Below are 13,982 nucleotides of genomic sequence, written 5' to 3' on the forward strand. Positions count from 1 at the left end.
AACACTGACAGGCCTTGTCGCACCTCAACTACTGGTAGCCCCTAAAAATAATGTAGGCAGCTTGGACAGTCACAATGATTTGAGAGACAAAAAAAGCCAGAGTGAGGCTGAACAGTAAGATTCATCTCCCTCATGAGATAAATCATTCAAGATTGGGATATAAATCATTCAAGATTGGGAGAAGTGGCTGTTTCATCTAATGCACAGAAACCAACACACAGAGTCAAGGAAAATGAAGAAACCAAGGAATATGTTCCAAACAAAGGAATAGAATAAAACTTCAGAAAAAGACCTGAGTGAAAGAGAGATAAGTGATGTATCAGATAATGAGTTCAAAATAACGGTCAGGGAGCCTGGGTGGCTCAGTAGGTTAAGCAACTGACTTCAACTCAGGACATGATCTTGCGGTTTGTGGGGTTCAAGACCCACGTCAGGCTCTGTGCTGATGGCTCAGAGTCTGGAACCTGATTCGGATTCTGTGTCTCCCTCTCTCTCTGCCTCTCTCTCTCTTAAAAAATAAATAAACATTAAAATAATAATAATAATAATAACGGTCATAAAGATGATCACCAAGCTCAGAAGATGAATGGATGAACAGAGTGGAAATTTCAACAAAGAAACAGAAAATATAAACAATTACAGAGTAAAAGTCACAGAGCTTAAGAATACAATAACTGGGGGCATCTGTGTGGCTCAGTTGGTTGAGCATCCAACTTTGGCTCAAGTCATGATCTTGAGGTTCATGAGTTCAAGCCCCACATTGGGCTTGCTGTTGTCAGCCTGCCAGCACAGAACCCACTTGAGATCCTGTTCCCTCTCTCTTCCCCTCCCCCACTTGTGCTCTCCCAAAAAATAAATAAATATTTGTTAAAAAAATAATACAATAACTGAATTGAAAAGTACAATGGGTGGGGGGGGGGGTTGACAGTAGACTAGATGCAGTAGAAGAAAGCATCGGTGACCACAAAGGGCAGTGGAACTCACCCAATCAGAGCAGCAAAAAACAAAAAACAAACAAACAAACAAACAAACAAAAGAATGATAAAAAGAGCAGAAAACTTAAGGGACTTATAGGATAATATCAAGTGAACCAACATTCACATTATAGGGGTCTCAGAAGGAGAAGAGACAGAAAAAGGGGCAGAAAACTTATTTCAAGAAATCATGACTGAATATTCCCCTAACCTTGGGAAGGAAACAGACAATCAGATCCAGGAAGCCCAGGGAGTTCCAAAAAACATGAACCCAAAAAGACCCACCCAGGCACATTATAATTAAAGTTTCAAATGTTAAAGACAAGATGAAAATCTTAAAAGAAGCAAAAGAAAAACAACTTGTTACATACAAGGACTCACCATATGACAAAACGAGCAGATTTTTTCAACAGAAACTTTACAAGCCAGAACAAAGTGGCACAATACATGGAAAGCACTGAAAGAAAAACTGCCAATCAAGACTACTCTACCTGGCAAAACTGTTCTTCAGACTTGATGGAAACATAGAGTTTTCTAGATAAGCAAAAGCTGAAGGAATTCAACGCAAGTAGACCAGCCTTACAAGAAATGTTAAAGGGACTTCTTTAAGATGAAATGAAAGGGAACTAATTAGTAACAGGAAAACATGAAGGTATAAATTTCACTGGTAAAAGTATACAGTAAAATTCAGAATAATTTAATGTTGCAAAGGTGATAGGTTAATTACTTGTAAAGCTAGTATGAAGGTTAAAAAACAAAAGGAGCAAAATAACTTATGACTATATTATGAGGCCAGCATTACTCTGATACCAAAATCAGACAAGCATATTATAAGAAAAGAAAATTACAGGCCAATATCCTTAATGAACATAGATGCAAAACCCCTCAATAAATTATTAGCAAGCCAAATTTCAGCAACACATTAAAACTATCATACACCATGGTCAAGAGGGATTTATTCCAGGGATGCAGGATGGCTGAATGTCTGCAAATCAGATGTCATGTGACTCAATAAAAGATAAAACTCATACGGTCATCTCAATAGATGCAGAAAAAGCATTTGACAAAATCCAACATCCATTTATAATATAAACTCTCAACAAAATGGCTATAGAGGGAACATACCACAACACAATAAAGACCATATATGACAAGTCCACAGCTAACATCATGCTCAATGGAGAGGAGCTGAACTCTTTTCCTCTAAGATCAGGAAAAGGACAAAGATGCCCACTCCCACCACCTTTATTTCAACAAAGTATGAGAAATCCTAGCCAGAGCAATTAGTCAAGAAAAAGAAATTAAAGGCATCCATGTGAGAAAAGGAGAAAAACTGTCATTATTGGCACAGGATATATTGTTACACAGAAGACCCTAAAGACTCTACCAAAAAGTGATTCAGTGAAGTTGCAAGGCACAAAGTCAATACACAAAACTCGGTTGTGTTTCTAAACATGAATAATGAACTATAGAGAAATGAAGAAAACAATCCCATTTACAACTTCACCTAAAAGAATAAAATAGCTAGGAATAAATTTAACCAAGGAGGTGACCTATACTTTCATGACCCATACTGAAAGTATAAGATATTGATGCTAGAAATTGAAGGTGACACAAATAACGGAAAGATATTTCATGCTCATGCATCAGAAGAATTAGTATTGTTAAAACGGACATACTACCCAAAGCAGTCTATAGATTCAGTAGAGTCCCTATCAAAATTCCAATGGAATTTTTCATAGAAATAGAACAACCAGCCCTAAAAGTTGAATAGAACCACAAAAGATCCCAAATAGCCAAAGGAACTTTGAGAAAGAACAAACCTATAGGCCTTGTGCTTCCTTTTCTCAAATTACATTACAAAGCTATAGTAATCAAAACAGTATGGTCTGAGCCTAAACCCAGACCCACAGAACAATAGAACAGAAGAGAGAGCCCAGAAATAACACTCACACATATATGGTCAATCCATTAATGACAAAGAAGCCAAGAATATACAATAGGGGAAGGACAGTCTCTTCAATAAATGGTGTTGGGAAAATTGAACAGTCACAAAAGAATTCGCAAAAGAATGAAACTGTACCACTAACTCACACTGCACACAAAAATTCACTCAAAGTTAAAGACTTGAACATAAGATCTGCCAACATAAACTCCTAGAAGAAAACATAGGCAGTAAGCTCCCTGACATCAGTCTGGGCAGTGATTTTTTGGATTTGACACCAAAAGCAAAGGGAACAAAAGCAAAAACTAACAAATGGGACTACATTAAACCAAAAAGCTTCTGCACAGCAAAGGAAACCATCAACAGAAGAAAAAGGCAGCCTACCAAATGGGAGAAAATATTTGCAAATCATGTATCTGATAAGGGGTTAATATCCAAAGTATATAAAGAACTCATACAACTCAACAACAACATATCTAATTACGTATGGATAGAGAATCGATCCATTTTTCCAAAGAAAACATACAGAGGGCCAAGCGGTTCATTAAAAGGTGCTCAGTACCACTAATCATCAGGGAGATGCAAATCAAAATCACAATGAAATATCACTTCATGCTTGTTAGAACGGCTATTATCAAAAAGACAAGAAATAACAAGTGTTGGCAAAAATGTGGGAAAAACAAGACCCCTAATGCACTTTTGGTAGGAATGCTAATGGATGCAACCACTATGGAAAACAGTATGGAGAGTCCTCAAAAAATTACAAACAGATCTATCATATGATCCAGCAATTCCATTTCTGGGTATTTTTTGGAAAGAAACAACAACATTAACTCAAAGACCTACATCTACACCGCCCCCCTGTTCATTATACCATTATTTACAATAGCAAAACATCAAAGCAACCTTTAGTGTCCACTGATGAATGAATGGATAAAGAAAATGTAGTATATATAAAATGGGCCATAAGAAAGAAAATACTGCCATTTGCAACAACACGGATGGACCTTGACGGCACTATGCTAAGTGAATTAGGTCAAGACAGAGAAAGACAAATACCATATGATCTCACTTATATGCAGCATCTAAAAATAAATGAACTCATAGATACAAAGAACAGATTGGTGGTTGCCTAGGGTAGGGGCAGTGAAGGGGGGCAAAATGGGTAAAGGTCATCAAATGATACAAATGTCCAGTTAGAAAAACTTTAGTAAGTCCCAGGGACATAATGTACCACATGGTGACTATAGTTAATAATATTATATTGTATATTTGAAAGTTGCAAGACAGTAAATCTTAAAGTGTGGTGATGGATGTTAACTAGACTTACTGTCATAATCATTTCACAATATATACAAATATCAAATCATTACGTTGAACACTTGAAACAAATATGTTACATGTCAATTATATCTCAATAAAAAAGTTCGAGTTATGCCAAGGGGCGCCTGGGTGGCTCAGTTGGTTAAGCAACTGACTCTTGATCTCGGCTCAGGTCATGGCCTCATGGTTGGTGAGATTGAGCCCCACATCAGGATCTGTGCTGACAGCACGAAGCCTGCTTGGGATTCTCTCCCTCTCTGTCTCTGCCCCTCCCCTGCTAGCTCGTTCTCATTCTCTCTCAAAATAAATAATTTCTTTTTAAGTGATGCCAAGAGCTGCCTCCAACAAACTCATTCAACATACATACACCGAATTATCACGGTAATCCAGTGCCCACGCTAACCGGTGGAGATGCCAGCACTCATATCTTATATGTCTTATGTTTCCCCCAGGATCAAGAGCAGAAGTATGTTGCACAGAAGCATTCAGGAAAGCTGTTCTCAGACAGAATCAGTGAAAATACAACTGCTGTGAGCCGTGGCTGCACTTCACAGCTCATAGCCTCAGGCCATGAAGAGGCCAATAAAGGCTGGAGCCCAAGAACTCCAACCCAGATCGAAGGCTTCCTCTCTAGCATCCAGCCATGAAGCTCCTTTTTCCTATCTTTGCCAGCCTCATGCTACAGTACCAGGTGAACACAGGTAATGTGGAATCATGGGATTAAAAGGGGTCGGTGTGAGGAAGCAGGGATTTGGCTGTCCATGACAATGGGAACCCAAGTAATGCTGACAGATGAGATGCCCAAACAGATGGCTGAAGAGTTTGCCTATTGCCTCAGTCATGCACCGTCCCCCATACATCCCCATAGGCCCCAATCCTAGACTCTGCTGATAGGGATATGCGCAGAGCTACAGGAAAGCAGGGTGTTTTCTGTGTGTGCTCAGAAACTATCCAACATATAAAGGCTGCCTTCCTGCCCTCTACATAGCTATCATCTGGGACTCAGCCAAGTCACCTCATTTGTGCTCTATTTCTAATTTAAACCATCTTTTGAAGCAAATGTTCGTATCAGTTTATACTCTGGTGTAATATGAAGTCCCTTCCCTTGTGCTCAAAACATCTCCTCTAAGGATCCAGTAAAAAGGTCTCTGTTCTCCACCTCAACTTTTTCAGATTTGTAAAGTTTCATCCCTTTTCTCAGGCTTTGTCTTCTCGGAAACTGCCAAATCACTCATCAGGGCATCTAGGAAAGCACTGTGGCAAAATGCTAAACCAGAGGACTGAGTGTTGTTTTTTCGAAAGAAAAGAGAAGCGTTAAGACTTGTTTCAGAACACAAGAATCACCCAGATATTTAGAACAACTGGCAATGGGTCAGGGAAGGGAAAGTGAAAGAGTTAAGATATTTCTAATGTTTTTACCTTGGGACCTTAAGAGAAGTAACATAAGCAGGTATGGCCGTGTTGTCTTGGGTAAAGTCATTTAGCCACTTTGAGCCTCAGATTCCCCATGAGTATAGCAGGTTAACCCATGCAGCTGCTTGAAATATACGAAGTTTACTGTTTTGTCTCTGGAGAGAAAGGGTGTTGAAACGTATGCGAACATTAGGTGCTACATAAGCCTCTTACTATTTATGGAAAATCAGTTGAATTGGTAAGATTATAGAGCAAGGGAGAACTTTCCTGAGTCAGAAAAAAAGTTGAAGACATTGGGACGAAAAAAAAAATCAGGTGAAGATGAGATTCTAAACAAAGCAGAGAATGTAGGGCTATAGATAACCATGTGGGAGTTACCTTGGTAGAGATGAGACTATGGCTATGATTATGAATAAGGGACATTGTCTGAGGGACAGAATGTCCAGAGAGGCTGAAAATGATGAACACTACACCCGAGGAACCACAGGTCAAGCAAGAGTCAAGGAGAGTGAAGTCATGGACCAGTGGGTTTGGCAAGAGGTCAGCTCTCCTGAAAGTCCTATTGCTGTCTTTTGAAATTCTTTCTTGGATTAGCTTTATGACAGATTTTGCTCTTGTAGGTATTTCCTAAGATCAGGAGGAGAGACAGTGACGCCCTGTAAGTGTCTAAGATGCTAAGTGGGGGGTCTAACATCATATCCTGGCGGTGCCTGGGTGGTTCAGTCGGTTAAATGTCTGACTCTTGGTTTCAGCTCAGGTCATGATCTCATGGTTGGTGGGTTCAAGCCCCACAGGGGACTCTGTGCTAACAGCGAGGAGCCTGCTTGGGATTCTCTCTCCCTCCCTCTCTGTCCCTCCCCTGCTCATGCTCTCTCTCTGAAATACATAAACTTTAAAAAATAAATTATAAATAAATAAATAAATAAATAAATAAATAAATAAATAAATAAAATAGTATGCTAAAGCAAAAAGTTGTGTTTCCCTTTTTTCCCTTCCTCTATGTGCCCTAGATTTTTGGATTTCAGGGGTGTACAGAGATTTTCTTAGCCTGCCAGGGACTTTCATCAACATCCCTAACACTGCATTTAAAACTTGGCATTAATAGGGGCACCTGGGTGGCTCAGTCGGTTAAGTGGCCGACTTCGGCTCAGGTCATGATCTTAGGGTGCATGAGTCCAAGCCCTGCGTTGGGGTTCTGTGCTGCCAGCTCGGAGTCTGGAGCCTGCTTTGGATTCTGTGTCTCCCTCTCTCTCTGTCCCTCCCTTGCTCACAGTCTGTCTCTCTCTCCCAAAAATAATAAAATAAAACATTTTTTAAAAAACTTAGCATTAATAAACAACCTCTTACTCTATTCCTCTCCCTCCAGCAGTCTTAATATCATATCTAGCTATTAACCTTAGCTCAATGGTTTCTTCTTTTCTTTGTGCAGAGTACTTTGGCTTGAGAAGATGTTTAATGGGTTTTGGGAGATGCAAAGACTACTGTGCCGTGGGTGAAACGGAGATACAGAAATGCAAGAAGAGGAAATGTTGCATTGGACAGAAAGTGGTTCAAATGATAAAAAACTACATGCAAAATGAAATGTCCCACACACTTGAAGGGAACTCCCAAGAACATCTACAAGTTACCAAGAATTCTGATGCTTTGATACAAACAAAATACCAAATTTTATCTCTTCTCCCCAGAACCAAAAGCATCAGCCCTTTTGCCAACGTCCACCCCCTCCTCATCCCAAATGCCACCACTGTAAACTCAGCCATCACCAACCCTACGACCTCATGCAAGATCACATACACTGCAATTTCTGCCAAGAACGACACCACAGAAAGCAGAGATTCGGCCAGTGACTCCTCACCACCAGCACCCCCGCCATAGACACTCTCAACACCATGACTGGAGCCGGAGGAAGCAGATGAGCAGAGGAGTCTTTCCCTCAAAACACCAGGTTCCTCTCCATCTTTGCTGGCTGTAAAATGAAACATAGGACTGTTTCCTCAGTCATTAGTCATTCAATAAATACCGTTCAATCACCTACAGTTTACATAATGTTATCGTTCTCACGGAAACCTCACAGAGGAAACAGAGCTAGAGAGGAATGGAATTTTAGTTTGCACACCCGGGAGAAAGTGAGCACCGAACTTGGCTCACGGATAGCCCAGATTAGGCCTCTGTAACAAGGATTTATGGTTCTCATCTGATGCGCCTTTCTTGAGGTAACAGGACAAAAAAAATATATCATCATTATTTTCTTTTTTCATAGGTTTTTTAGAAAAGGCCCATATGCAAGACAGAATGTGGGCAGACTAAGTCTACCTTCCCCGCAGAAGAACATAACCTAATTCATGGAGCCATTAAAATTTTTTTTTAATGTTTTGTTTTTTTTGTTTGTTTTTTTTTTTTTGAGACAGAGAAAGAGCATGAACGGGGGAGGGTCAGAGAGAGGGGCACACAGAATCTGAAGCAGGCTCCAGGCTCTGAGCGGTCAGCACAGAGCTCATGGCGCCATTTAAGATAAAAATCTGGGGGAACAGGGGAAGGGAGGACAGCTAAGGGAGAAGGTGTAGGACTTCTACCTCTGGGCCAAGACATTTCAACAAGATTCCCAAGGGGACGGACAACAGGCGATAGGCAGAGTGGTGCCTCCAACAGATGGCAGACCACAGATGCAAGCCATGTAGGTAATCGAGAATTTTCTGGGGCGCCTGGGTGGCTCAGTCGGTTAAGCGTCCGACTTTGGCTCAGGTCACGATCTCGCGGTATGTGAGTTCGAGCCCCGCGTTGGGCTCCATGCTGACTGCTCAGAGCCTGGAGCCTGTTTCAGATTCTTGTGTCTCCCTCTCTCTCTGACCCTCCCCCGTTCGTGCTCTGTCTCTCTCTGTCTTAAAAATAAATAAACGTTAAAAAAAAATTAAAAAAAAAAAAAAGAATTTTCTAATAGCTCCATTTGAAAAAGTTAAAAGAAACAGATGAAATGAATATTAATAATACATTTTATCGACCACAGTAAATCTAAAACATTATCATTTCAACATAAAAATCAATATAAAAATGATCTGAGACATTCTGTATTCTTTTTTTTTTTCTTTTTTTTACTAAGTCCTTGACATCTCATATGTACATTACCATTACAGCACATTTCAATCCATACTGGCCACATTCCAAGTGCTCAAGAGTCCCATGGCAACCGTACTGGACAGCATCGGGTTAGAGAGTTTCGAGGGCACAGACTAGTAGCTACAGAACTGGCAAGCGAAAGGGGATGGTCCTACTCAGAAGACAGTGATGTTTCTGAGGGCTGTGGTAGAGAATGTAAGAAATTCAGATCTGATGCTCTTGAGCTAGCCTTCTAGTTCCAGCACTTTTTAGCTGTTTGGCTTTGAACAGATCACTTATCCCTATACGGGCATCTGCTCAACCATTCACAAAATACAGCTGTAAACGTCACATTACATCCCAGAATCTGCTTCCTTCGATCCCAGGTCACACTCCCTTCCTCTTATTGCCCAAATTACAATGGCACAGACCCCCGCTCCGGGTTTGCAGCATGTTCCTCTCTGCTACCTAGCACCTCCTTCAGTTTAAAGGCCACTTTTCCTGGGGCGCCTGCGTGGCTCAGTCAGTTAAGCATCTGGCTTTAGTTCAGGTCATGATCTCAGTTTATGAGTTCAAGCTGTGCATCGGGGCTGTCAGCACAGAGCCTGCTTCAGAGCCTCTGTCCCCTTCTCTCTGCCCCTCCCCAGCTTGTGGTCTCTCTTTCTCGAAAATAAATAAACATTTAAAAAAATGTTCAAGGCCACTTTTCCTTAACCGGTGGATTCTTTACTACAGTGTCACCCTGATGGAGGCAAAGATTTTCCCACAGTCTTTTAAAACTATGCTCCTGGAAGTTTTTGTGCAACATGAAAGAGATGCCACACAAAGAATAAGTTCAACTCTTGCTACGATTCTGAAGAATCCTAAGTATATCTCATGGGCATTAGATTTCCTCCCTGCTATAGCTATTTGCCAAACTCTTGAACATCCAGCTTACCTTCCCACAGTTGGAGTACCCTCTTCATTATCCCTCAGGAAAAAGAGAAATTTCTTTCTCATCTAAGTTTAAGGCCTCCTTTTGAGTCCTATCATAGAAGTCACCCGTCTTCTCAAGATGAATAATACTGGGGAATATCCTTCTCCATCGACAAGCCAAGGAGGAAGCTATAGCAAAAACCAAACCTGTCAACACCTTGATCTTAAACTCCAGCCTCCAGAACTGTGAGAAAATACATTTCTGTTGTTGAAGCCATCCAGTCTGTGGTATTTTGTTATAGCAGCCCCAGCACACTGATACAGCCCATAAAAGAGATGACATCCTTGGGGGGACCTGGGTGGCTCAGTCGGTTAAGCATCTGACTCTAGATCTTGGCACAGGTCATGATATCATGGTTCATGAGTTCGAGCCCTGCATGAGGCTCTTGCTCTGCCCCTCCCAGCTCACTCTTCTCTCTCTCTCTCTCTCTCTCTCTCTCTAAGTAAATAAACTTTAAAAAAAAAAAAAAAGAGAGAGAGAGACGATATCCTTTTCTTCCTCCTTGCTAGGTAAAAAGACGTAGGAACCACAAGTACTTCTTAGAATACCCTGAGCCTTTGTTCTGGGTTTGTCAGTCACTGGCTCTGGGCAAGGCCGAGCAACCTTACTAGGATTTTTATACTCAAACCCAAGATTTCAGTGGATATCAACTGTGGTCAGATGTGACTGTTTATTGTTAATTATGAGAATAAGGCCCACAAAAGCACAGTAGAAGGCAACAAGCCTGGAATGATTACTTAATTGTTGTCAAATATTTGGATTTTTGCACACAAACTGGCTTTGAGTTTACCAGTAAATCAAAAATTGCTATGGCGGAGTGGGGAGCAAGGGTGGCTCCGTTGGTTGGGTGTCCGACTCCTGATTTCAGCTCAGGTCATGATCTCACAGTTCATGGAATTGAGCCCCACGTCGGGCTCTGTGCTGACAGTGTGGAGCCTGCTTGGGATCTTCTCTGGCTCTTTCTCTGCCCCTCCCTGGCTTGTGCTCTTTCTCTCTCAAAATAAATAAATACATTTTAAAGAAGAAAGAAACTTAAACAGTTTTCATGCTGCAAATTGACTTAACATGACGTTATTACCTAATTGTTTAATTAGCATGGCCACCACTTCTAACTCCTCTGTATTCTTTGCAAACTACAACTTTCACATTCACAGCATTTGCCTTACTTCAGACATTGTGGTGCATACTTGTTAAAAAAAGATAAGGAAAGGGGCACCTGGGTGGCTCAGTTGGATAAGCATCCAACTTCGGCTCAGGTCATGATCTCACAGTTCATGGGTTCGAGCCCCGCATCAGGCTCTGTGTTGAAAGCTCAGAGCTTGGATCCTGCTTCCGATTCTGTGTATCCCTCTCTCTCTCTATCTGCCCCTCTCCCACTGGTACTCTGTCTCTCTCTGTCTCAAAAACAAATAAAAAACATTAAAAAAAAATTTTTTTAAAGATAAGGAAAAACATAAAACCCAACCTCATGGCTTATGGGTTATTTTGGTCTTGTAAGGATCTGTTTCTTTATATTTCAAATAATGACGTTAGAATAGAGTTGTATGTTGAAGTTCACGTATTAAATTGTTCTCAAAATCGGGGCACCTGGTTGTGTCCGACTCTTGGTTTCAGCTCAGGTCATGATCTCACGGTCTGTGGGTTCAAGCCCCACATCGGGCTCCACGCTGACAGCGCAAAGCCTGCTTGGGATTCTCTCTTCCCTCTCTCTGCCCTTCTCCTGCTCTCTCTCTCTCTCAAAATAAACTTTAAAAAAAGTTTTAATAAATAAAAAATAAATTATTCTCAAAATCGTGTATATGTAGATTACATCTGTGAGTTTTAAAGAAATATAATCACCCTTTCATATTAACTAGTTAACCTAGAATGTAAATTGGGTATGATTAAGCTACATTAATTTCTTTTTTGTTTATTTTTTATGTTTATTTATTTTTGAGAGAGAGACAGAGACAGAGTGTATAGACGATGAGTGTCAGAGGAAATCTTTGCTACCAGAGCACCCCTCCTCATCCCCATCACCCCCCCACACATCCGCTATCTCAGCCCCCATCCCCCTCACCCCTCCACATCCCCTATCTCAGCTCCCATCCCCCACCCCTATCGGGGCAGATTATCTCCTCTTGCTCGTTGCCCTGCTCTCTCATCCAGGCGATCTAGGAGTCTGCAAGCCTACAACCAGTTAACTATTAACCAATCCTTGTTAAACGTAGACTAATCAGCAAAGGAATATGTAAAGAAAATTGGCTGCTGGTTCCATTAGGAACTGAATAGTCACTGTTTTCTGAGTCTAGCTCTCCCTCTGTCTCCCAGACCAAATCATCTTCTGACTCCTTCAATCAAACTACCTCCTCCCCCTGACCACAAGCTGGGTATACAAACTCACGCCTCACTTATTTTTTTTTTATTGAAATTGGCCTGGCCAAAGTGAATGGTGTAGCATGTGGCTCCAGCTGGACCAGTCAGAATTCTCTCCCGGGATATTTCCATTTGGAACCAGGATCTTGTCTCAGGACCTCACCCTGCAAAGGAATGAATCTGGGGCTGCTTTCGGCCACATTCTCTATCACACAGAGAATTCTGTCCGCAGAACAGGACAAGATGAACACCCAGAGAGAAGCATATGGATAGAGAAGCTTGATGACATTGGAATCACTGGACCAGGCTTGCTTGAAGCAGCCACATTTCTAGACACCTCAGAAATTTGGGTGGATAAATGTCTTTTTGTGCCTAAGTTGGTTTGAGTTGGTTTTCTATTACAAATTATCCCTGTCTCCATATTTTGTCAGAGAGGTTAATCTGTGGTGTTCACTGCATAACACACAAACTAATACATTCCACAAGGCTATGCCTGTTTCATATAAAGTTGGAACCTTCAATTCAATCACTAAGAAACTCCATGAGACAGACATTGCCGCCAGCGATTGGCTGAAATGCCTTGGTGATGGCACGCAGAGCTCAAACTGGGCTAACCAACAACCTAGGGTCAAATCTAGAAGACTGAGAGTCTGGATGTCTATGTCCCCTCAAAATTCACATGTCAGGAGAGCCTGGGTGACTCAGTTGGTTAAGCGGCCAACTTTGGCTCAAGTCACAATCTTGCGGTTTGTGGGTTCAAGCCCCGCATCAGGCTCTCTGCTGTCAGTGCAGAGCCTGCTTCAGATCCTCTGTTTTCCTCTCTCTCTTCCCTTCCCCCTGCCTCTCTCTCTCTCTCCCAACAATAAATAAACATTTTTAAAAAATTCACATGTAGGGGTGCCTGGGTGGCTCAGTCGGTTAAGCGTCCAACTTCAGCTCAGGTCACGATCTCGCGGTCCGTGAGTTCGAGCCCCGCGTCAGGCTCTGGGCTGATGGCTCAGAGCCTGGAGCCTGTTTCCGATTCTGTGTCTCCCTCTCCCTCTGCCCCTCCCCTGCTCATGCTCTGTCTCAAAAATAAATAAACGTTAAAAAAAAATTAAAAAAAAAATTCACATGTTGAGGGGTGCCTGGCTGGCTCAGTCAGTGGAGCGTGCAACTCTTGATCTCGGGGTTGTGGGTTTGAGCCCCACGTTGGGTGTAGAGATTGCTTAAAAATGAAATCTTAAAAAAAAAATTTGTATGTTGAAATCATACCCCCCAATGTGACTGTATTTGGAGAGACGGAGTATGGGCAAGGGAGAGGTAGAGAGAGAAAGAGACACAGGATCTGAAGTAGGCTTCAGGCTCTAAGCTCTTAGTTGGCACAGAGCCCGATGTGGGGCTTGAACTCAATTCCTGGTTTGTTAATTGGTCCTCCAGTGGAGTGTCTGACCTTCCAGCGATGGTCATCCGCTGGCCATCCTCCAGATTCCAAAAGAAATCAGTACCTCCATCAACCATGAATCTCCTGAGCTGTGAAGAAAAATGCATGCTGAAGTGAGAATCTAAAAAATAAGTCCAGCCTCTCCGAGCGCTGCTCCATCACAAAACTTCCTCTCCTAGTCTAGGTTGCCCATCTGGACATGACCCCAGGAAGCTCAGTTAAAGTAAGAAAAACATCTGAGTAAGAAAAGGCAAAGCATGGCAGAGAGAGGATGACCCAAACCATGGAGTCCCTTGGGATCTAACTATCCATGAAGAGAAGAACAGGGCCCAAGAGTAATTTGTTATAATCAGAAATGCTTCTTTTTAGGGCAGCTCCATGGGCCTAAAGCCAAAACTGTTTCTCTGATGAAAGGCGCCAAAGGTGTCAATGGTCCTCCAAAATTAGCAGCCACCTGTAGCACCCTGCACTGTCCCCACG

The 13,982-nt window shown here is 41.9% G+C and overlaps 1 protein-coding gene across 1 annotated transcript; it reads left to right on the plus strand.

Annotated features, from left to right (window-relative positions):
* The first annotated feature begins 4,885 nt into the window (after positions 1-4,885).
* Positions 4,886-7,694, plus strand: DEFB129 (defensin beta 129). The gene is made up of 2 exons (XM_007073660.3): positions 4,886-4,943; positions 7,085-7,694. Exons 1-2 carry the CDS (start codon positions 4,886-4,888, stop codon positions 7,528-7,530), a joined length of 504 nt encoding a protein of 167 aa, XP_007073722.2. The 3' UTR covers positions 7,531-7,694.
* The last annotated feature ends 6,288 nt before the right edge of the window (positions 7,695-13,982 follow it).

Source organism: Panthera tigris, chromosome A3, assembly GCF_018350195.1.
Source record: "Panthera tigris isolate Pti1 chromosome A3, P.tigris_Pti1_mat1.1, whole genome shotgun sequence".
NCBI lineage: Eukaryota > Metazoa > Chordata > Mammalia > Carnivora > Felidae > Panthera > Panthera tigris.

Bases quoted from the DNA above. Each gene is read 5' to 3' on its own strand.
- DEFB129 (XM_007073660.3), top strand. From the start codon at position 4,886: ATGAAGCTCCTTTTTCCTATCTTTGCCAGCCTCATGCTACAGTACCAG. The intron at 4,944-7,084 runs GTAATGTGGAAT...TTCTTTGTGCAG, and splicing joins ACAGTACCAGGTGAACACAG to AGTACTTTGGCTTGAGAAGA.